Raw genomic sequence first — 24,485 nt, 5'->3', positions numbered from 1 at the left:
AGATAATAATAACAACCAGCCAAAACAATTTCGGTCCAGAGCTTTGCATGGTCTGGGGAACAGTTCTCTGAGTGGGCCATTTGGAGTGGGATTTGCCCACCTGCCTCCACTCCTTCTGCCTCATATACTGAAGATAGAGACAAAGAAACCAACTCAAGTCTTTCCAAAGTGTATTTATAAATAGAGAATTTGTAATCAGAAAAGCAATAACGATATATAATAGAAGTAACGTGATTTTTCAGAACCAGTATCTTGTTCTAAAGCAATATTTAAAAAAGAAGGTAAGGGGCTTCCCTGGTGGCGCAGTGGTTGAGAGTCCGTCTGCCGATGCAGGGGACACGGGTTCGTGCCCCAGTCCGGGGAAATCCCACATGCCGCGGAGCGACTGGGCCCGTGAGCCATGGCCGCTGAGCCTGCGCGTCCGGAGCCTGTGCCCCGCAACGGGAGAGGCCACAACAGTGAGAGGCCCGTGTACCGCAAAAAAAAAAAAAAAAAAAGTAAGAAGTTTAGCTATAAACCCTGGCCCTCTTTTTTATTGATCTCCTATTTTAATTTCTTAAAATAAAATCCATGGCCTTTTGAGTCAAACTGTCTCTTTAATTTCAGATTTAAAGATAACAAATCTCTTTTTAAATGGAATATTGGCACACAGACACCACACAGTCTGGCTTATTACAACTGTTCTCTGTTGGTGAAGTGGCACATTTGCAATCCCCACCATAGCAATCTTCACCATTTCACAGAATATCATTCAATTGTACATCCCTAGGTGAGCAACAAGAATGGGTACTTGAAAAAAAAAAAAAAAAGAATGGGTACTTGAGCTCAGGAGCAAAGCGTTTGTGGGGAAATCCTAGGTCAGAACCCCTAAAAGGGGAGACTAACTTGAGGATGCCCAAATAACCTGAGGTTTACCTTGGCCACCTCCCCTGGCTTTCTGACTGCCTGTGGGAAAAGTCTCTCTGGAAACTCTTTTGAGGTTATTGGGGGAATCCTAGGACAAACACACTGCTTGCTTTTGCAGGAGGGCTTGCCCCATACCCTACCCAGCTAGGTGTCTCACAACCTAGCTGGACTAAAAAACCTTCAAGAAAAACGGGATAGACTGACATTTGCATTTCTACTTCCACCTATTCTTATGCACAAAATATGTAGGTAGAGCCCTCTTTCTCACACCCCAATAGATTCTGCTGTCCTTGAAACCCATCTGGTAGCTGCAGTGACTACAATGAAGGGAGTTATCGGAAACCATATTGGTACTGGGCTTAAAGGATTTTTCATGCCATGCATTTTGGGGAAGGACACAGATAACAGTCCAAACGTGGTATAAGGCAATGCCCTTTCTGGGTCCTTGAAAAATCAGTCACGGAACACAGGTGGTGGACAGGAGCTGACAAGAGCTGGTTTGTTAATGAGCACAGCATCCCCGGGGCGGGGGGGGATCAGTGAGATGATTGACAAGAGAAGATGGTAAATGAAGGGAGAAGTGGGGACAAGTGCTGCTCAACCCAAGCTGAACTCCAGGAGGTAAATTTCTCCTCTAATTTGAGATTCTTTCTAAAGGTTCAGTATTGAAGTGGATGTTTGACGTTGAAATGTGCAGACCCATTCTGATAACTGGAAAGGGAGGAGGCTGAGGAACGCAAAAGGAGAAGGAAGATTTCCGATTACTTCTCCAGGCTGCTGACAAGAACCTGCTGCTCGCAAACCACAAATTAACCAAGCGAAGGTTGAAGGTAGCAACGTAAAAGTGCAACTCAAATTATTTTACATTCGGAATCCTCTTCAATATCTAAGCGAGTGTAGCACAGCAATGGTTGATTATCTTAAGATTACAGAGGCTGACCGCCTTCTTTGTTTGCCCAGTAACACCGCTCCTCCAATAATCTCAAGCACTTGGCTGATTAACATTTCAATTTCAGTTGTTGCTCCTTTTCCCATTGCAGAAGGCGGCAGGGATATTCCCCTTCTTCCCTCTGTATTACAAACCCCATTACTAACCAAGCAGAAAGCACCGCGCAGTGTGGCCGAGGCTAATAATAGCCGGGCTGCTTACCTTCTCCGGAGGGATCGAATCAGCGCATGTCCCCGGCGCCGGCTGCCCCGGGGCCGCAGTGCCGCCGCGCCGGGTCTGTGTGTGGTCAGCTCGGCCGGCCCCCCACCCCACCTGCCAGCTGCAGCAGCTGCTCCCGGCGCTGAGCTCCGGCCGCCGGAAGTCATCCCCCGCCCCTGGCCGGATCGCCACATTCCGCGCCAGCCGCGGGGGGAGAGGGGCCTCTCCCGGCTGCGGGCACCGGCTCCTGGGAACTGCGCTCAACGATCGCTACCCTTCCCGGTTGTAGGGTTATTTTCTAGGAATGCTTTTACAGAAGAAGCGTCGCCGGCTGGTGGACCGAGAGAGAAGAGCCAGAGTGACTTTCCCTGCAGAGCGCCTTTCCTCTGAGCGCTCCCCTGTCACTCCCGCGGCATGGACGGCTCCATTCCGCTGTGTGGGTTTTCCACCCTCTTCATCTTCCTTATCTGTATTGTTCATTTCGCTGAATTTGAGAGTGGGATTAGCTCTTAAGATATCATTCAAACACTCCGAAAATATTTTAAATTGGCGACTAGTTTTTCTAAGCCCCTTGTAGCGAGCTCCACTTCCCCCCCCCCCCCACACACACACAGTTACTCGCACGTACACACCCAGCCAAACCACTCACAATTAGGAAAGCTGGGACCTCTCGCCCTCTTGCCTACGTAATGAAACAGGAAACTCCCAAAGGAGTGGGGAAGTAGGACCGGCTAGCGAAAGCACTCGAGGAAAGAGAGAGGGGTCGCCCCAAGATTTTGTTGCTGTTTAGTGGTGTCCTTAGTGGACAGATGTTCCCCCTCTAACCCCCTGGCCTCGCCCCAAGTGGAATGGCTGGTCTGGTGACAGCTGTAACATTTGAAAACAAAGAAGCTGAAGCCACATTAACAGATGGCTGCATCTCTTTCTTTCCCGAAGGATTGATCAGAATTGGCTTTAAGAATCATATTAGCATATACGTATATAATAAGCCCTTTCCTTCTCTCTTTAAATTGGCACCAGCTCTTAACAGGTTTCTCTCTCTCTCTCATCTTCCTCCCTCCCTCCTTCCCTCCGTCCCTCTCCTAAGCTGACCAGATCATCAGTTTCCGGATTTAAGGGGGAAAAAAGGCCAAGGATGTGCTCTCTTTACAGCTGAACCAGGGTTTATTTTCCCAGTGTTGAGCCATTCCCAAGTAGAGAGGCTCTTTGACACTAGGGTTCTCTGTGAGTGAACTTCTCACATTCAGCTTGCTTTTGGAATTGCCCATCACTAGGTCCAGGCCAGTTTTATCCTTGGATTTGTCCAGCAACCTAAACAGTATAATTGCACAAAGCCAAGGCAGTACTTTTACTCTAGGAAGCCTTCCCAACTCTCTGTTTAGCAGTTCCAAAATTAGGAGGTAGTGTAGCAAACAGTTTCAACAAGGCTCAGTAAGAATTCTTGACCCTAGAATGCGGGCTTTTTAAAAGCTGGAACAACCTAATTCATCTCTCTGTGTTTCACTTTCATAAAATTAGACCTCACCAAAGAGCAGGGGATTCTTAATATGTATCAAAGTGTATGTGGAATCTGGATGGGAATATTACATCTTTAATTTCACTAACCTCTAACTGCAATTTAGTATTTAGCATGTCCTTTAAATCTAAATGCAGACAACAAACCACAATAATATTAGGAGTACCTGTGACTATATCCCCAGCAGATATCACAGACAATTTCCTAAGGCAGTTTTATAGATATCTCAAAGTATCACTACTCTGATGTCACAATCAAATCATCATTACCTTTTTTGTTTTATCTAATAGACTATATCTATTTTAGAATGGTTTTAGATATACAGAAAAATTAAGGGGATAATACAGAGTTCTTATATATCTCATTCCCAATTTCCTCTATTATTGACACCGTACACTAGTGTGGTACCTTTTTTACAATTAATGAGCCAATATTAATACAATAATATTAACCAGAGTCTGTACTTTATTCAGATTCCCTTGGCTTTTGCCTAGTGTCCTTAATTCCATTTCAGGCTTCCATCCAGGACACCACATTACATTTAGTTATCAAGCCCCCTTAGGCTCCTCTGGGCTGTGGTAGTTTCTCAGGCTTTTCTTGTTTTTGATAACCTTGACAGTTATTTATTTATTTATTTATTTATTTATTTATTTATTTATTTATTTTTGGCTGTGTTGGGTGTTCGTTGCTGCGCGCGGGCTTTCTCTAGTTGCGGAGAGCGGGGGTTACTCTTCGTTGCAGTGCACCGGCCTCTGATTGAAGTGGCCTCTCTCGCTGTGGAGCACGGGCTGTAGGCGCCTGGGCCTCCGTAGTTGCAGCACATGGGCTCAGTAGTTGTGGCTCACGGGCTTAGTTGCTCCCTGGCATGTGGGATCTTCCCAGGCCAGTGCTCGAACCCGTGTCCCCTGCATTGGCAGGTGGACTCTCAACCACTGCGCCACCAGGGAAGCCCCAACCTTGACGGTTTTGAGGAGCAGTGATCAAGTGTTTTGTAGCATACCTCACTAATGTAAACTGTCCAATGCTTTTCTCATGGTAAGACTGGGATTATGGTTTATTGGGAGGACAACCAGATAAAGTGCCTTTTTTATAACATCTTATCAAGGGTACATGCTATCAACATGATTTGACTGTTGATGTTGACCTTGATAACCTGGCTGAGGTCGTGTCTAAGATTTCTCCACTGAAAAGTCACTCCTCCACCCCTTCCACACTACACTTGTTGGAAGGAAGTCACTATGTGAAGCACAAACCCAAAGAGTGGAGAGTTATGATCCACCTCCTTGAGGACAGAGTATGTACATAAAGTATTTGGAATTCTTCCACGCAGCGTTGTCTATTTTCCCCCAAATATTAATTTATTCAATTATTGATATTTATTTATATCAGTATAGACTCGTGGATATCTATTTTATCCTTTGGGTTATAATCCAATACTTTATTTTGTTGTTTGAATTGTTCCAGCTTTGGCCATTGGGAGCTTTTGCTTTTGGCGCCTGTGCTCCTTTGACATACTCCCTTTGGGGTGTGTGAGTTTGTGTGTGTCTGTGTATCTGTGTGTATATGTGTTTAGCATGCCTGTTTGTGTGTGTGTTTAACACTTCCTGACTTTCTGGTACCACAAGGTGCTCCAGGCTCATTTTGTGTATTTCCTGCCCCAGTCCTAGAATCAGTCATTTCTCTGAGGAGCCCTGATTCCTTTTATTGGAGAGTCACCTGAAGGGGCCACTGTTCTTACTGCGGCCTCCACGTCCAAGGCCCAGCAGGTGTTCATTCCATTCAGCTGGATATGAACGGGCCTTCTTGTTCTTGGGCCATCATGTCTTGAGCTGATATGGGCTCAGGTCCTTCTCATGGGTGTCGGTGTGGCCGAGAGCCGAGCTGTGAGCACATGGGAGCTGGGGCGGGGATTTGGGGCGGGCAGGGGTCACAGAGAGGGTCCAGGATGCCTTCAAGATGTCTTCCCCCTTCTGAGGCAGCCCCTACCCATGGAGGGACCAGGAGCTTCCAAGGTGGTGGGTGCTGTTTGCGTGGCCCTGGTTGTCCTGGTGCGGGTGCATCTTGTTGCTAGGGGCTTGTTTAAAAAAGAAATTAACTTGAAAACACAGTGGCTGAGATACTCATTTATTCTTTATGATCACATGGGTGGCTGAGTGAAATTTTTATTTTGGAAGTTCACCAAATGAGTTTGGAGGTTCCTCAGACTTGGAAGTTCATCACTAGGAACCCTCAGTGGCATTTGAAGATGGGGCGGGGCAAGGAGGCATTGGTCCCTTCCTTCTCAAATTTGGAGTAACCATCTCCCTTGCCAAGCACTTGGCTGGGACAGGCCTAGGACCTGCTCAGTGGCAGTGCCTGGCCAGGAGCTGGAGGAAGCCTCAGTCAAGGGGCTTCATGAAACTTCTTTGCTCAGGGAACTCTTCCAGCTGAGCACCTGCATGTTTGTAAACTACTTTGGAACAGAGATCCCCTGCACTCCTTCTGTAGCGGGTGTAACTTTGAACAAGGTTAGCCCTGACTGGAGGTGCTATTATACTTAAGCTACAGAGAAGGGGATTTTAATCCTGGGGAGCCTTGCAGCGACTCAGAACCCTCACCTTGTTTAGGCCTCACTGGGCATGGCTCAACAGTGGTGAGGGTGCTTTGTTGCCACAGTGACTTGTAAATGTTGCTGTGGTGATGCTTCTGTGAGGTGATGCTATTGGTACAACCATAATGAATTTGGGATATATGTGCTGTGAGTCATAGGACCATGCTGCAGGGACCACGTGCACATCTTGCTTAGACTGGGTGACCAAGGGCACATGGCTTCCCACTTTTAGAAGGGCCAAAAGTAGCAATGATGGCAAAGCCTGATGGTTAGGATCCCCGTGTATCTATTTATCTCCCCATCTCCTTTGCCCTCAAGGGTCATCCTCCTGTGGGTCGTGGTTAGAACAGTCTTTGAGAAGCTCCAAGTGACACGGAGCCTCTACCCCATAGCTCGTGGCCATGGGTATCTTGGGCAGTCGGGGTGGGCGTCCTTCAGGGTTATTACTGGCCTGGGTAAGGTCACACTAGCGTAAGGTCTTGGGGGGCCTTAGCTGAGGGGAATTGAGATCTTTGCCCTAAAAGGCTCCGGGGTTGGGGGAAGGGTGGATGGACCTAGTTTGGGAAAAGAAACTTTCAAATTGGACATGGGGGTTCTTAAGGTAGCCCTTCCATTCCTCCATGGATCCCCTCCCACGGAGCTTTTAGGGAAGGCTGATTGGACCAGAGAAGTCCAATGGTGTAACCAGCAGGGCTCACCTCTTAAAGTTTCCTACATTTCAGGCCTGAGATTCAGGCTGGTCTGAAAGTCTTGGCATCTTTTGGTTAAAGGGATTTTTCCAGCCTTTCTCTATGCTTAGCCTGGCCCGTGATTATGAAGCCCACCCTGGAGGGAGGCTAGCAATAACATTCCCACTTTACAAGTGAAGGGGGCCGAGTTGTAAAGCGGCGCCATTCCTGCCCGAGTGTTTGAGAGGGTCACAGAGCAGCCCGAGTGAGAGTTGCAGCACGCCGTCTTCACCGGGCCTGCAGTAGCCTGGGCTGCATCACCTGTAAGCACAGGCCAGGAGTTTGGGGTTTCTCCTGCTGCCATGGCAGGAGACCCTCGCGGTTGCGGTGATTCCACCATTCTGGCAAGAGTAGATGGGGATCTCTCCCACCTTGGGATACCCTTGGAGAAAAGCGAAGTGTGTTCCACCATTGAGAACACAGGTCAGGCTAGCCCAGGCCAGGGTGAGGTTCATCCCCACAACTGGCTGCCATTAAATGCTGGGAATGCCCCCCAAGAGAGGCTGATCAGGGGACCAGCCGGCTGGGCCGAAGTGGGAGTGATACTTGAAGTGGTCTAGGGAGAGGAGGAGGAATGCGAGCAGCATGTGAGGGGTGTGTCCATGATTTCATCTAGAAAAACGGGCTGTGGGAGCTTAGCTCAGGTGTTAATGAAATACCAAACTCATACACCCACCCCCACCCCCGGCCGGTGATGGACACAGGGTCATCTTCGGGGAACTCTTTAACAGCACAGTGATCATTATGGAATTATTTGTGTGTTAGAAACAATGTGACTAGCAAAGCAGTTGAACTGTTTCTTTGGCTAGAGCAAAAGTGAGGAGTGATGTTAGGCTGGGGTGATTGGAGGAAAAGCCCCAAGTGGATGCTAGATTGAGCAGGGGGGCAGGAGCAACACAGGCGGAGCTGGGGTGTGAGCAGTTCAGCCCTGCCCGCCACCCCCCCACCCCCCACCCCCCATGAAGGGGGTTGGAGTCTTGTCTTTGAAATGTCCTTAGATGCTTGTTGCCTGGGAAGGAAGGCGTGGAGACGTGCCAGGTGGGTGACTGGTGTCACTGAGGGCCTTCTTCCTAGACAGGAACTAGGAGCAGCCCCTCGATGGCAGTGAAATGCTTTTCCCCCCACGGGTGTGGAAAGAGGACAGACGGACTTGTAGCAATCTGGTTGAGTTCTTTGAAATTGCCCTTGACCCTTGTGTGTGCACCAGGAAGCCTTTCCTTTCCCTTTGCCAGGCTCCTCTTGCCTTGGTCTCCCCAGCTTCCCAGCCTCCCACCATTCTTTCCCTACCCTTTTTCTTCACCCTCGCCCCTGCTGACCCAAGTGAACATTGGTGCTATGTCTGTGTAGATGGCAGTTGGGGGCTATTTGGTCTCTTGATGACATCAGCCTTTTTTGTTGACTAGCAGCTGTTTCCATAGTCATTTGTAGCTCTGCCCTGATTGGTTGGATCTTACTGTGAGGTCACTCACCCCCCGTTGTAGCTCTGCCCTGATTGGTTGGATCTTACTGTGAGGTCACTCACCCCCCCTTTAAAAGTAAGCCACCTTGGAGAGTTAAGCAGTTAGGGAGTGATCTCACATGCCTATAGACGGATGGTGTAGATGCCTCACCTTGACCCTTGAAGGATGGATTGTGAGTGGGCTACGCGCCTCATTTTCTGCTTTCTTTGCTGGTTGTGTTCAGCTGTCCTTCCTTTGGGACGTCTTTCTGAGGGTTTTGTGCTTGCGGCGTGTGAGGCCCCTGGTCTCCAAAGGGGGGTGGTCTGTTGGTAGCAGATTGCCTTGGGCGTGGGGGTCCTGCCTGCTCCTGGTGACCTTTGTTCCCTCCTTTCCGGGTTGTCTCCCCTCCCCTAGGGGAGTGTTTTGATGGAAGCAAACCTGACCGCTTTGAAGCCCCAGAAGACAGTGATCTTCCTGAGGACATGGACACGGAGCCCCCCAGAGAGTCCCCCGCCGACCAGGCGGCCCCGGACGCGTCACGCAGCCCCACCCTCCGGCTGAACAGAAAGCGCAAGGTCTCTGGCGATAGGAACCACACTGAGACCACTGTGCTCCCGGAGGACTCTCTGCTGAAAGCCAAGCGGAGACGGGTCTCCAAAGGTGAGCTCGGTTTGGCTTCGGGCCCGCAGGGCACCCTACGGAAGTCCTGGAGCGGAGCAGTGGAAAGTTCCAGTCCCACCCTGGATCCCTGGGGGGAGCCACTCACACCTCCCCACCCCCCAACCCCATCCCACCCCCCACCCCCCCAAAGCCAGGTGGCGGGGCTGGAGCCCAAAGGTGGCCAAAGGCAAATAGGCCCCCTCCCGAGACTTGGTGACAAGTTCCAGCCAACACAGTGACCACACCTCTCCCCTCCCCCACCCCTCTTAGTGATGTGTAAGACAGTTTGTTCCCCCCCCCCGCCCTGGGGGGCTTCTTCATTAATTTGTAGTTATTTCTCCATTAGCTGACTGGCCTGAGAGGGAAATGACAAACAGTTCCTCTAACCACTTAGAAGAGCCACATTATAGTGAGCTGACCAACCTGAGGTGTGCATTGAATTAATAGGGCTCCATCCCAGAAAGCAGCGCCGCTTGCTGCACCTTAGAGAACGTCGGGAGCAGAGAGCAAACCTGGCCGGCAGGGCAGGAAGGAAGTGACCCAGGCGGTCCAGCCTGCGGTCACCCCCCAGGGCAATAGCATCTCCGAAGAGAAACCTGGCAGGAAAAGGGCAGAGGCCAAAAGCAACAGCAGCTGGTTGGAGGAGTCCCTTAAATGCAGTGACAATGAACAAGGTACGCACGGGGCGGGGGGCGCTCCTGGAGGGTGGATCACCCGCCCTCTGTGGGAAACGGCCCTGGAGGGGACCTGAGGGCCATCCAAGTTGACAAGAGTAGCGTGTGGCGAGCGGGGAGTTTTCTTCATGAGGTCCTTTCAGCCTGCACACTTCCTTATGGAATGGACAGTGAGGCGGGAGCTCGACTTCCTGGGCTGCTCCTCATCACCCAGCCCGCGGCTGGGCAGGAAGGGAAGTCTTGGGTGACCCCGGGCGCTTGTCAGTGCCCTCATTCCAGCCTCAGGCTGTGCCCAGTCGCCCTGTCCCGAGCACCCAGGCCCCCCACGGGTGGGGACGGGAGCGCACGAAGGGCTGGCTTCTGCCCTCTCTTGCGGCCCTTTGAAGCGACTTGCCATTTGGCGTTTCGTGGGTTAGCCTATTTGCCGGTTGAATGTGGGATGATTAAAATATTAGTGCTTTGAAAACATAATTGGTATATCTTTAAAAACTGAAGCTGCTCCAACGATCAGTGCTAACAATGGGCTTTTCTTTCCTCACCGGCTACAACTGTGTAACGCCCGCTGCTTCTCCCCCTGACAGATGTGCTGTGCATGGACGAAGAAATGGATCGGCAGCCTTCGCCCCTGCCGCAGAAATACACCGACAACAGCGAGAAACCATCCGCGAAGCGACCGTGCAAAACCAAGCATTTGATCCCTCAGGAGCCCAGGTGGGGCTTGCCGCTGCCAGGGGACTCCTAGGTGGACAATGCGGATGGCAAGGTACCTCTTGCCCCTGGCTCTCCCCCGCCCCCCGGGCCCGTGCAGGCACATCCCGCCTGCCTGCTTCTCTGCTTCTGGGGACAAAGCTTTCCTTTTCCTGAACCCCTCCCCCCAAAACGTCCCTGCCCCTTCCTAGGGGACGTGTCTCCTGGGTGGCGGTGAAGTTTCCAGCGAGTAAAAATGCAACCCCTTCCTCGCGCCCCGCCTCCCCCAGACAGAGAGGAGGAAAAGTGCTTTCCTCCACTCAGGTTTGTAACTCAGGGAGGAGGCGAACCAGCCGGGTGGAGGAAGGACAGCCTGAAATGTGTGCGCTGCCTGGTTTCGTGATAGGTGACCGTCCGGAGATTTTGAAAGCGGCCTGAGCCCAGTTCTGACTATGATCTTTCGCCGGCCAAGCAGGACCAGAAGCCCTTGGACCGTTTGCAGCAATTGTTACCAGCTTCCCAGGCCTCGCAGCTGACATGGTCAAGCTCCCCTCCAGAGACCACCCAGTCCCGCCCGATGCCACCAGAAGCGCGGAGACTTATTGTCAATATGAACGCGGGTGAGACCCTCCTACAGCAGGCCTCCCGGCTTGGCTACGAGGTGAGCATCCTTGTGGGTGCCCCGGATCAGGATCCGCTGGCTGCTGCTCCTTGGGTGGGGGACACACTGGCTGGGGATGGGGGGCGGGTCTCAGAGCCCAGCCCCCTCCACGTGGCGGGCTGGGCTGGGTGTTCCAGCAGGGTGTTTGCGTTGGCCCCGCTCACACTGCGGGCTCTTTGGTGGCTTGTTCAGTCGTGGTGTGAAAAGAAAGGCAGGCCTCTCTGATGTTCCGTTCCCGTTCAGGCAGGTAGGCTGCTTCGGCCAGTCTGGCTCACTTATCTCTGATATAAAATCTGACCTAACCCAGGGCTTGGCGACCAGGGGAATTTTAATGAGCCCTTTTGGATTCTGAATAGCAAGAAGGAGAGTAGGAGAGTAGTTATTAGCTCTACTAACTTGTGCTGTTTGGGGCAGAGTGATGCCCCTGTGGGGTAGCGGGTGGGAAGTGTCTGTGCAGAGTAGGGGTGGGAGTGGGGCAGACCTGAGCAGTCTCTTTCTGAGAGGGCACGGGAGCCGAGGGTTGATGGGCGGGGAGCAGGGGTTGAGCCTTGCACAAAACTCCCTGTCCACACTGCTGTATCCCAACCCAGCACGGCTGATGACAGTGATGGCCTCTATTACTAGAGCAACATAGAAAGATAGCTGATATCTGCCTAAGCCCGTGTGATCTGTAGTAACTCCTTTCACCCTGTTAACATCTTCACTTGGGAGTAACGCGTACTAGCCCACTCTTGGATGAGGAAACTGAGCCTCAGAGGGGTTAGCTGATACCCGTACAGGTAGCAATCCAGCAGTGCTCCACAGCCCACCACGCTCCTCAGCAAGACTGGCTCACACTGGAATTGCCCTTTTCACAGTTCAAAACCTCTGTGAGAGAGATGACTCTCCATGCCCTGTGCAGTTCCCCCACCATACTTGTCAGTAGCAATTGTGATGTAATAGCCCACAGGGCAAAGGCATTTTTCTGTGCTGGCATCAGCCCTCTGGGAGTTGAATGGTGACAGTAAAACGCGGTTCAGCAGGCTGAGCGTGGAGGTGTGGATGAGCACTGGGGTGGCAGGACCCAGGCTGGCCCGGAGCCCTGGCGCCCACACCCTCAGCCAGCTCTGTGCCCCTGTCCCCCGTCTCCCGTCGTGTCCCCCCACCCCGGTCCATAGTGCCGTGAGCCCTTGGAAGTGTGCCTGCCTTGGCCCTAAGGCATGACTGTGGGTGGGAAGTTGGAAGCACTAGGGCTATGCTTAGTTTGGGGGTGTTTTTTGTTGTTGTTGTGGGTTGAATGTGCTGTTGTTTATATCTACACGTCTCTTGGAGACCTCTCCATTAGCTAGAGAGCACTTTCTGGTAATTAGCACAGTTACTTGCAGGTGAAGTCCAAGGAGCACCCAGTTGGTTTCCCAAGAGCTGAGAGCGGGCGCCTAGGAGGACAGAGCAGATGTTGCACATAGTGTTAAGCTAGACCCCCCGTGGTTGAGAAAATAGTCTCCTTGCTTCCAGCAAACGCTGGAGGTGGGGGGGAGACCCCTAACCCCAACTTTTGGGTTAGGGTTGAGAAAGTAGACTCCCGCTTCCAGCAAATGCTGGAGATGGGGGGGCGGGGTGCTGCTGCACCCGCCGTGGAGGGGCGGGGCTCCGAGCCCCACCTGTGAACTTGGCATCATTTCCAGCAGCCTCCCTTTGGGACCAGAGAGGTCAAAAGACCCTCGTTGGTCCTCTAAGACAGTTTCCATTTTGGTTTGGTGGCTCTGAGGCCTGGACCAAGGGGCACTTGATCCATCCTTTTTTAGGCTACCTGGCCTTTGATTGCACAGGAAGCCTTGGGAATGTTTAGGGTCGGATTTGTTTTTTTCTTCAAATGTAAATTTCAATATGTAGATTCCACAGATCACCAGTGTTGATGCTGAACATTGTGACAAGTAGATGAACGCTTTCAACTTTGAATCCAACTTTCTGGGATTTCTCTGGGCAGAATTTTAAATGTTGGGATGAAGGCCCAGTTGGGAGATGTGGCAGCTTCAACCTTTTCAAATTGAAGGACAGTTTGCTTAAGCAGATAAGGGTGTGGTTTGGGAGGGTTTTCCTGAAGTTTTGTCTTCAGCATTCTTGGTTATTTTCTTCTGCTTAGCCAAAGATACCATGTGCAGTATAAAGGCTGTCTGAGCTTTATGTCATGATAATGTGGTTCTGGAAGTTTAGAAACACACTCTGGCTTCAGATCCGCGTTAAATAGATCACTTGCGTGGCCAAAGACCTCAAACCTTTCCGTCCTGGGAAAAAGGCTTCTATTTCTTAGGCTAAAACGCTAGTGTGCAACCACATGCTTGTGCCTTTAGCGGTGATGGTTAAATTTTCTATGAACTGAATAAGTCATGTTTTTTAAAAAGTTAATGAGGCATTTAATTAACTCACAACGTCGGGCTTATGGCCTTTATGGTTACATTTTGCGGGTAATGGCATTCGGCTTATAGCCGCTGAACAGAGAGCTGTCCGACAAAAGCAGTTTGACTTTGCTTGGGAATGGCTGGGCTGCCCTTCAGACACTCCCGTTTATTTCTAGCGGAGAAAATAGACCAAGGAATGTGTTGCCTCGACAGACTCGCCCTGCCTCTTCACCTTTCAGTTAGAGAAAGTGTTGGTGGCGATGGTTGCCATCCATTTAGAGGCCATCACCCTCCTAGCTAGGAGAGTGTAGTTAGCCCACTTGACCCCCAACAGAGAAGGCCTGTGGGATGCTCGTCACAGCTGGATTGCATCCCTCTAACTGGGGCCCTCTTGGGCCTTTTGAATCTTCCCAGCTAACCAGGTACCAAAGACCTGAGTTATAGGTCTAGTACTTCATGTTAATTGAACTTGGGGTTTAATATCTCTGGGCCTCAGTTTCCAAGTGTTGAATGAGGATAGTACTACCTTCCTTTCCTGGTAGCTCCTGGGTTACTGTGGGTGACAGAAGACGTCCTCATCTGGGGAAATGAAAAGCACTGTGTAAATAGTGGGATCAACGTGGTTGAGTTAGGACAGCCCGTGGCAAAAAGTCTGACCTGGCCGTGGGGCTACTGCTGCCTCTGCTGCCATCTTCCGGGAGAAGAGAGTTGACTTACCCATCAGCTTGGACGGCCTTTCATTTCTAGGTACCCTTGAATCTGCCCTAGTAGTGATGAAGGTTTCCAGGTGAAGGCCATGATTGTCACAGCAAATAAACCCTGGGTTGAGTAAATTGATGTGTGCACAGCAGTTGGTGGCGTTCAGACCTGATCCCAGAGCCACGTGACAGGGCCTCTCCCTGGCTGGGGCACACAACTCATTAGCTTGCAGCCATCCACTCAAGTCTGGCTAGTGAGGGCCTGCTAAAAGAGCAGCAGCTTCATGCGGTATCCTGGATACCAGGGCTCGGGGCAGGTGGCCTGGGAGCCCAGAGGATTGTGGGCTTTCTGGCAGGTTGGGATGTAAACGGAGAAACGCATTCGTGGGCGTGCCTTTTCTCTTCCTCCTCTTGTTTTGGAAGGGAGCTGCTGCAGTGACCTGAAGTAACAGGGCACCGATGGCCAGGTTTACCAGCATGCCCCATTGGGTTCACGTGGTAAGCAAATGGAACATTCTAGTTCGCTCCCAAGTGAGTGGTCACCTTTGATTGGCGTGTCCTCCAAAGGGCATAAAAGGTTTTACAGAACCCATCTCGCACTTATGGGCGGCTAGAATGATCCCCGTTTTAGGTTTAACAGATGAGTTACCTGAGAGATGTCACAAGGAGGCCTGTTCTGACCCCATCCCATCCCCCCTTACCCAGCAGACCATGTGTTGGGCCACATGCACGTTCTGCCTACTCCCAGCTCTCAGAACCTGACGGCTCTCTGCTGGGCACGACTTACCCAGTATAACGTGTTTTCTGGTGGCAAATGCTTTCGATGTGTCTGAAAACTTTCTTAAGGTAATAAAACATTGAATAAATTCCTGCTCTGCTTACTGGGAGTGGTTCATATTAATATTTTAACAAGCCAAAGAAATAAGGTTAATAACAGTGATTCTAATGCACAGTGTTGACACAGAACATCTCCGGAGGTGGGGGTGAACGTTTTGTTTGATTCTTGAAATGTGGAGGTTGCAGCCTGTGGTGTATCAGGTTCCTGTCATTAACTTGGGGCAGAATCAGTCTAAAATTTTCATATTTACTCGAGAGGGTGGAGGGAGGCAAAATAGAGGGTGGGGTTATTGGAGGCATTTTGTGTCATTCCTCGAGGATGGAGGGAGAGAGCTTCTCTTTAACTCCACTTAACATACAGACAAGAGCATCTGAGGCCCAGGTTCTTATTTGGGGTCTTAACAGGGGGCGCAAGGATGTAGCTGACCTGGGTGTCCCTGCTTCTCTAAGCTGGGGAATGTTCTCCGGCTGATTTAAGCTCTCTTTAAGTGTTGGTCATCCATACTTTGATCTAAACTTGTGTTATCGTCCACTGCCACTGACTGAACAGACCCATCAAGTGAGAATGGTCTGTGCTTGGCAATGTATCATGTGTCATCTAAGATGTTAGCAGCCGTGACACCTCTGTACTGGTCACGTCGGCCCCTGGGCTGAGGGCTTTCATCGCTATCCGAATGCGTCCTCTCAGCAGCCCTGTGGAAGCTTGGAGAAGTTCAAGGGTAACTTGCCCATGGCCAGGCCACTGGTGCAGCAGAGCCTTAGACAACACTGTCTGCATCTCCAAGCCCTTCTCACGCACTCTCGCCCACCACCAGGGTGCCTGCCGCCTGCCCGCGCCATGGTGGGCTTTTGGCCCCAAGGATGTATGCCTTTGAAAGTGGGCACCGGCAAGCTATGGGGAGGTCACCCTTACAAGGTTCACTGTATGGTTGTCTGATGGTATCTCCTCTCCTCTCCTCTCCTCTCCCCGTAGGAAGCGGTCTTGTACTGCCTGGAGAACAAGATTTGTGATGTGAACCACCGCGACAACGCGGGTTACTGTCCCTGCACGAGGCTTGTGCAAGAGGTTGGCTCAACATCGTACGACACCTCCTTGAATATGGCGCCAATGTCAACTGCAGTGCCCAGGATGGAACCGGGTCAGTGGCGGTCTTGCTCTTGGCCTGGCCCTGCTGGGGCATAGGCAGTGGTTCTCAGGGTGTGCGGGGAATCCCAGAAGGAAAGATGGAGAGTGAGTGCCATGTAAGCACACTGATGGTGGAGTCCTCTAGAATGGAATCGGAGAGATCTTTCTGGCAAATTTACATAGAACTTTAAAACTCTGTGACACTCTTATGGACAGAAGTCCCTGAAAATGTTGAGCCTGCATGAATAATCAGGGGTGTTCTCTTTTAAGACCCTGGACTCTTCACCAGCGTCTGTTGAATCTCAATCTTGAACATATATGTGAGTTGAAAGTTGCAGGAGTACAGACAGGTCCAGTGGCAACTGGCTTGATAGGACCTGCCGTGTCCACCCACATCCCCGGGCCTGGCCCCCACTCTGTCCTTGACCTCGGTTTATTGGCCAGAGGCCCAGGTCTGAGTCAGCCCAAACATCTTCCTGGTTGTACCTGGGAGGCCACCACGAGGCAGGGCACTGGGGCTTTCCTGACGGTCATAAAATGAGCAAAACCGTAAGGTATTTGGTGGTTCTTGGTTTCCAAATCGCATCCTTTCTGGATGGGACTGCGGACAGTGTTCCTGACCCCAGCGGACACGGGCAGGAGGACTCTGTATCCTCCTGAGAACTCGCCCTGCCTGTCGACTGCTTCTGGGCGAGAGGGTTGATCACTCATCTCCAAATTGGTTTCAGGAGAGGTTCCACTTTGCCCCTAGTTTCTTTTACAAACTGCACTTTTTGGGTTTTGTTTGTAATGGTATAACAATGGCTTGTCGTATCTGCTTCCGTGGTGCTGGGGTTCTTCCCCCCATCCCGCCGTATGTTACCTTCATACAGTCTGTCACTATTTAAGTTCATTGGAAACGTTTTCATCGTGGCCTGAGTTCCTCCTTGGGCCATGCATTAAGAGAGATTTGCATTGAAGAATTAGGCCTGAGATGGTCCCTTCACCTGTCCCGTAAAGGGTTATGTGTTGAAATAACAGAGTAATTTGTCGCAGCGACCGTACACTCACCTCCTCGGTGAAATAGCGCGCCTACGAGGCTTGGCCGCACACGCTCGATTTTGCCCCGTGTCCTTAGAAGCAAGCGTCGCGTGCACGGGTGTAATCCCCCGCACCTCTCCTAGGTCTCTCCACGATGCTGTCAAGAATGATCATCTCGAAATTGTCCGCTTGCTCCTCTCCTACGGTGCTGATCCTACCCTGGCTACGTACTCAGGTAGAACCATCAAGAAAGTGAACCACAGCGAACTTCTGGAGAAGTTCTTAACAGGTACGGCAGAGGTCAAGACACGGTCTTGTTCAAGCATCTAGACGGTGACTTCACAGCCTTTCACCTGGGTTCCCCCTACCCCCACCCCCCATTTACTCTAAGTGACCCTTTACTGGGAAAAGCGGCCCAACGTTAGTCTGTCAAAGAAGAGATACATACTTTGAGTTTTGCGAGGTGGGGGGCTGGAAAACTCTTGGCTAGCCAGGCTAGCTTTTGTTTGGCAGGCTGGGGCGGTGAGGCGGGCAGTCCCTCAGGAAGGCGGGTGGACGCGTGGGGAGGTTTCAGTCAGATACCTGGAGGCGTGTGCAGTGGGACTTGTCAGGAGGTGACACCAGCCCCAGCGTGAGATGTTCCCGAACTCCAGCAGCATTTGCCTCTTACCAGCAGGCGTTATCTTGTTTCTCTCTCTCTCTCTCCCCCTCTCTCTCCACACTGTTGAAATAACCTGCAGGCTCCTGACGACGGTAACCCCGGTTGCTCTTCGGAGTTCTCTGGCAGCTGTGTGTGTGGTGAGCAGCCTTGTTCATTTCAGTTGGGCTTGTGGGGGTGGGGGTAGGGGTGGAGGTGGTGCTGTGAGCAGGGCTTGCTTGGGAAAGAATTTTTCCAGGGTCCTTTTTGGAGAACAGCTGGAATCTTGCTCCAGCTTACTGACCTCTCTCTTGTTTGCCCCCCCGGTTAGAACCAGATGATGAAAGTGGTTACGATGTTTTAGCAAATCCCCCAGGACCGGAGGACCAGGATGACAGCAACGAGGCCTATGGTAACCTATTGGAGTTTGAATTTTCCGAAGACCCCGTTTTGCCGTGTTATAACGTCCAGGTGTCCGTCGCTCAGGGGTGAGCGTGGCCAGCGTGTGGTCGAGAGCCAGCCCAGCTGCTCTGTGGGGTGGCAGGAGTTAGAAATCCCCTTCAGCAGATGAGGGTGGCTGGGTTGCGGGGTGAGTGAATTCCTCACCAAGTGTCCACCGACCTCACATAATGCAGTGGAACTTTTCCAGAAAAGTTTGGGGGGTGGGAGGGCTCCCCAGCCAACTGCCCTCATTGGAACACACCCCTAGAGCCCAAAGGACACGGGAGTCAGCGACTGCAATTGCACAGTTTCAGTCACTAAACTCTTGGGGAAGGGATCCTCCCCAAACGGCTACCATAGGGGCCTTCCAAGGCGCGTGAGGTCCACGGGACAATACTGATGTGTACCCTCTTCTCGTATAAGATTAGAGAAAGCCGTATGTGGCACCTGGGATCTTATGTGTCTTCAGATTTGCTTAGATCGAGTCTTGTCCCCACGGTCGGGCCACTGTGCCCCATGACCAACCCTTCGGAGTGAACACATCAGGAGACCTTGCTCTGCTGTGTGTTGACCCCGGTGCTTAAGGAGTAGCATCCTCCTTGGACTCTGAGGCTGGGACCGTGTCTGCCTTTGTGGTGACATTGTATTCGGGATAGAGATCATAAAGCGTGGCAGGGTATCAGAAAGGATTGTACCACCTCCCTTCTCGAAAATGCCTCACTCCCGGCAACATTGAGGGGCGGGTTGGAGGTGTGGGAAAGGCAAGGAAAGCCAGGTGACCTCGAGTGTTTCTCATGCTCTCTCCGTGAGGGCCGGAGGAGAGGAGAGGTCAAAGAGGTGTTTGCCATCTCCCTTGGGTTGGCATACAGACTGGTTTTCCCCAGTGACTAGAACGGGGTGCACTTACTTGGAGAGGGGTGACCTGAGTTGTGGCCAGAGCCAAGGCAGCACTGGGGTGGCCTGCAACGAGGCTGGTTCAGGGGCGCTGCTCCTGCTTTTGTCTAAGTTGGCTGATCCGCCCTAGGTGGTCTCTTAACACATGCACATGAGTCCAGAGTTCCCCCGCTAGAAGTAGATCTTCCGGGCTTCCCTGGTGGCACAGTGGTTAAGAATCCGCCTGCCAGTTCAGGGGACACAGGTTCGAGCCCTGGTCCGGGAAGATCCCACATGCCACCGAGCAACTAAGACCGTGCGCCACAGCTAATGAGCCTGCGCTCTAGAGCCCGCGAGCCACAACTAGAGAAAGCCCGTGCACAGCAACAGGCCCAATGCAGCCAAAAATAAATAAATAAATAAAATTAAAAAAGAAAAAGAAGAAGTAGATCTTCTAAGGACAGTGAGAAGTGGGGTGGGGGTGGGGTAATCAAAGTGGAAGGAGCAGGCCCTTTCACCGCCAGGAGACGGGTAGTTCATAGTTGGGAGCGCCTCTCATTTTGCCGGAAACTCAAACCACTGTCCTTTCTCTGGTGTAGGCCTCGTAACTGGCTGTTGCTCTCAGACCTGCTCAAGAAACTGCAAATGTCCTCCTGCATATTCCGCTGCAATTTTCCAAATGTGGAAATTGTCACCATCGCGGAGGCCGAGTTCTACCGGCAAGTGTCAGCAAGTCTCTTATTCTCTTGCCCCAAAGACCTGGAGTCCTTTAATCCGGAAAGTAAGGAGCTCTTAGATGTGGTGGAGTTCACGAACGAGCTTCAGACTCTGCTGGGCTCATCCGTGGAGTGGATCCTCCCCAGAGACCTGGACTCAGACGACGCCTGGTGAGCTCGCCGGAGCCCGCCGTGTACAGTGTGTCATGGTGTTAATCCTTGTGCATATGTGTCATAATACGACTATTTCTGTAAAGAAAGGACACTATGAGACCCGACTCCAGTCGGAAGGACTTCGAAACATGTTTTTTTCTTTTTAAACTTTTAAGTCAGTTTTTATGAAGTTGTTAATAAAGTTTCTTTACTTTTCAATGTACACATGCTTTGGAATATGTTTGTTTTTACTCGGAACAATTGTTTCTTTTCTTTTTTAAGGAGAAAAAAAAAAAGGCAAAGGAGCTCCACACTTTGACTTAATTTCATACAAAGCTCCGACGACAGAGGCCATAACTGTTGAGAGTTGCTATTGGGGCAAATTAAACCAGTAAAATTTTAAACTCTTCCTCCATATTAAAGGGATTGAATAAATTGGCCACTTTGGTGCACCTGTGTCCTGCGAATTGTCCAACTGGAGATGGAGGTTTAGAAAGTGAGTTTCAGTCTTGTTTAAGTCTCTTCCCATCAGACTGGTCTCGTGATTTCCTACACACCATGTTACTTCCTGTCTACCTTTCCTTGGTGTTGTTCATGCCTGGATTGTCTCCTGTACCTGCTCAAACCTTGGTCCATTCTCATTTGTACCATGGAAGTTTGTCATGCCGGATACTGTCAGAACTAATTTTACTTAAGTTTGCGTTAAGGTGCAAAGCACACCTTTTGTATATTTTCTGTTTTTTGTGTTTGTCTATATTTTACGGTTTCGCTTCAAGAAATATTATGGGAAGGGAAATAGCAAGATGTAAAGAGCAAAAAAGTCATCATTCTCTTTCAATTGTTAGAACATCTATCTGCAATCATAATTATGATGCACTGTGGTATGTGTTAAAATAGTAAATACATGTAACGTCCCGTAGGAGCAGCAAACTCTGGTGTTGGTGAGGGTGTGTCATGGAAGTAATCACAAAGCAGGTGACTGTTGGTTGGGGTCCTGAAACATTAGTGTGCCTTCCCTGTGTCCAGTAGTGGTCTGGAGGGGTCAGGAAGCCTGCCTTTGAATTTGAGGGAACAGAGAGTTTGAGGTCCTCTCTCTTCTATTGCTCTAGTACACTGCATAGCAGCAGTATACTGGGTTTACAGTTGACGTTTAAATCGCTGATTGATCATTAAGATTGGGATGTATCTTTGGAAATGAAAATAGGAAGAATCGTATGCTTTTTCTTTTTTTTCTTTTTTTTCCTATATCTGAAAATGTATGTAGTACTTTGCTGAGTGGTTGCGAATCAAGTTTGCAGTATTCAGTGTATTCAGTTTTAGTATCTAAATAGAATTAAACTGTTGCTGTAAAGTGGAATAGCACTTTGTTACTGACAAGTTTTAGAATGCATCTGTTCATCAATTACCTGTTTGGGAAGATTGTAGTTAATGATTTTGAGAATGTGGCTATAAACCTCCAACTGACTCAAGAAAAGCAAATAAGTCAAGATTGACAAATGTATAGGCTCTTCATCTTATTGTGTGTGTGGGTTTTTTTTGTTTCCTTTTAGTTATTTGTCAAGGTATAAAGAATTCTATCACACTTAAGACAAGTTAAGTAAACGTCACGGGGTGTATTCTGACATGGCATGGAGCAGATCACATGGCCTAGATCTTAAAGGTGATTTTATGTTTAAACTTTCATGAAAACATATGTGATTGAAACACATTAATATATTGATACAGAGGGCAGTTAATTTTTGTCTTTTTTTGTGTGTGTGTGTGGTACTGTTGTGGCCTCTCCCGTTGCGGAGCACAGGCTCTGGACGCGCAGGCTCAGCGGCCATGGCTCACGGACCTAGCCACTCCGCAGCATGTGGGATCTTCCCGGACCGGGGCACGAACCCATGTCCCCTGCATTGGCAGGCGGACTCTCAACCACTGCGCCACCAGGGAAGCCCTAATTTTTGCCTTTTGATACATGTGAGCGCAGCTTTCATTTTGCTGAAAGAATATGACCAGTTTTCAGTTTGGGATTCTACCATTTAGGAAAGATAGTCCACTTAATTTTAGAAATAAGAGATTTAATATATAATACCTAATAATACTTTTATGTATGTTTTTTTACTGAAAACATTTATTGTAATACTGTGAAGAAACTATGCCATTCTAGTCTTCAAGACTTAAATGAATCAAGTGTTTATTAGCTGTTGTAGTTTTTAAACTAATAAAAGTCAGTACATCAGCAATTTGTAAATACAGTTTTTAAAATAATGCCTTAACAACTTTACAGTGGTTATAATGACTGTATTTAGGCCTAAAGTTAGTTAATAATTTGACATGAAGGCTTTTTAATAGTTTGATGGTGCAGATGAGGGATAGGTAAACTCTGGCTGGTGGGCCAGATGCAGCCCGTCGCCTGGCTTTGTAAAGGAAGTTTTTCTGGAACATAGTCGCACCCATTGTTTACATGGTAGTTATGGCTCCTTTCACCCTACACCAGTGGGGCCGAGTAGTTGCAACAGAAACTGTATAGCCCACAAATCTGGAAATGTTTAAATTTAGATTTTAAAAATTGAAAACTTCTTTGAGCCTATACAGGGCAAGTCCATTGACCCCTGAGGTAGAAAACAGTCAGGAACTTGGGTGCGGAAGCCAAATGGCCTAGGTTCAAATTCCCTTTCTCCCATTTGATAGCTAGTGACCATGGGCAAATCACTTAACCTCTATGCCTCATTATGAGGTTTAAATGCACTTATTTGTATAAATAGTGCCTAGCACATACTAAGCGCTGTGTAAGTGATTGCTGTTGTTTCTGCTTGGAGCTTTAATAAGTTATTGTTAATAGAAAAATGACACTAATGATTTTCCTTTTAGAGTAACAAAGGCAGTTTGAGTCTTTTACTTTTTCTGGAATGTAATAAGACTTTTTTCATTGACAGTCAGTGTTCCCTGTTACCAAAATTTACTTTATGAATATAAAGAATTGAATGTCTTCAAGACAGTACTTTTGCTTAAATGTCAAACCATTATTTTCCCAAGGCACATCAAACTGGCTCTGCATAGTCCAGGGCTCTAAAGCTTGTGTGCACACCCTAGGTAGCATGTGAGATACATTTTGTAAATATAGTTTTTAAAATAATGCTTGCGACTTCCCTGGCGGTCCAGCAGTTAACACTATGTGCTCCCAATGTAGGGGGCTTGGGTTCGATCCCTGCTCAAGGAACTAGATCCCACGTGCCTGCCATAACTAAGAGCCCACATGCCACAACTAAAAGATCCGGCGTGCTGCAACTAAAGACCCAGCACAGCCAAACAAACAAACAAATAAATAAATAAATCTTTATAAAAAAATAAGTAAAATAAAATAATGCCTTAGGAGTTAGGAAAAGAAAATATTAGAACATTTTTACCTTTGTATTATTTTTAAAAATCTGTGTAGTTTATCATGTACATAAATTATAGGTATGGAACTTTGTGTATATAATGTGTTAATAAATAAGATGCATATTAAAAAGTTTTCTTATGGTTTGCCCAGTCAGGTGTTTGGAGGCCATTGGAGGACAGGATGATGAAATATAGGGCCTCAGCAAAGATAGAATTTAGAACCAATTCCCTGACTTAGAAGATAAGGAAAATAATTCATAGACTGTAATTGAGTTGTCCAACTTTACATAAGTGTTCAGAAACAGGAAATGCAGTGGCTAGAATCTAATCACTGACCGAGCAGTATCTGGGTCACTGGACTCGTAAAGCAGAAGTGACTGTTGAATTTCTCAGGCTGATGCTCCTGGCATATATGCTTGATCTGTGTGTGTGTGTAAATCTCTGACATAAGAAGCCATACTCAGGCACACCCTGTTTCCTTATTCAAGCATCTTAATTTCATCCCATTAAATCTTTGAAGTATCAGACTACCAGAAGGCATGAAGAAACCTGGGCTGAGAGTCTTCATTCCAGGAGACGTGATCTTGACTGCATGGCTGGTTTGAGGCGCATCACTCTGAACTGCAACCCGCTCATTGGTGACCTGGGTGCAAGTGCTTTGGCAGAATCTCTTAGTGAGGATTTATGGCTTAGAGGGAAATTCTAAAATTGAAAATATTGAATTTTTAATATGAAATATGCTTAGCTTTTGGCATGATACTATTGTGATAGGATTTTTTAAAGCCTCATTTTACTGATAGCTTTTATTTTGCTTTTCAACTTTCTCTAAGAGTTGCATATATCCTTTACAGAAAATACAGAGTAACAAGAGAACCTATAATTTTAATACCCAGATATAATCACTGTTCATTTTGGCGTATATACATTCAGTCTTTTTTTCTTCTACAAATATATATGTACACTTAGGGATTCCAAAAATAGAATTGTAGTATACTTGCTATTTCACATTCCTGCTTTTTTCACTTAAAGATGTATCATGTAGTATTGCGTCGTATTGATGTCCCATAGTTTAATCAATTCTTTGCAATTCTATTTAGACAGTTTGTTTGCTTTTCCCTGTCAGAAACAATGTGAATACGTTGTATATACATCTCTGTGTCCATTGGGATTACTTCTGTAGAATAAGGTACTACAAGTGGAATGACTAAGTGTGACCTATTTTTAAGACATTT

At 48.9% G+C, this 24,485-nt stretch overlaps 1 protein-coding gene and 1 long non-coding RNA gene across 3 annotated transcripts in view; one reads left to right on the top strand and one right to left on the bottom strand.

Annotated features, from left to right (window-relative positions):
* The window catches only part of LOC308610706, a 108,315-nt gene extending 104,977 nt beyond the window's left edge, over positions 1-3,338 (bottom strand). The window contains exon 1 of one of the 2 annotated variants that reach the window (XR_014014615.1): positions 2,057-3,338. This is a non-coding gene — a long non-coding RNA (uncharacterized lncRNA). The remainder of the gene's footprint in view (positions 1-2,056) is intronic. The other variant, XR_014014616.1, reaches the window with a different exon arrangement.
* A 7,586-nt stretch (positions 3,339-10,924) lies between these two features.
* Positions 10,925-17,359, top strand: LOC308610694 (uncharacterized protein; the record flags this gene model as incomplete). Its single annotated transcript, XM_081259736.1, has 3 exons — positions 10,925-11,008; positions 15,895-16,060; positions 17,211-17,359. The coding sequence occupies 3 exons, from the start codon at positions 10,925-10,927 to the stop codon at positions 17,321-17,323; spliced, it is 363 nt and encodes a 120-aa protein (XP_081115862.1). The 3' UTR covers positions 17,324-17,359.
* Between the last annotated feature and the right edge of the window lie 7,126 nt (positions 17,360-24,485).

The sequence above is a fragment of the Mesoplodon bidens genome, assembly GCF_964165515.1.
Source record: "Mesoplodon bidens genome assembly, contig: HAP1_SCAFFOLD_205, whole genome shotgun sequence".
NCBI classification, from domain to species: Eukaryota; Metazoa; Chordata; class Mammalia; order Artiodactyla; family Ziphiidae; genus Mesoplodon; species Mesoplodon bidens.
This window is presented reverse-complemented; position numbering and strand designations above follow the sequence as displayed.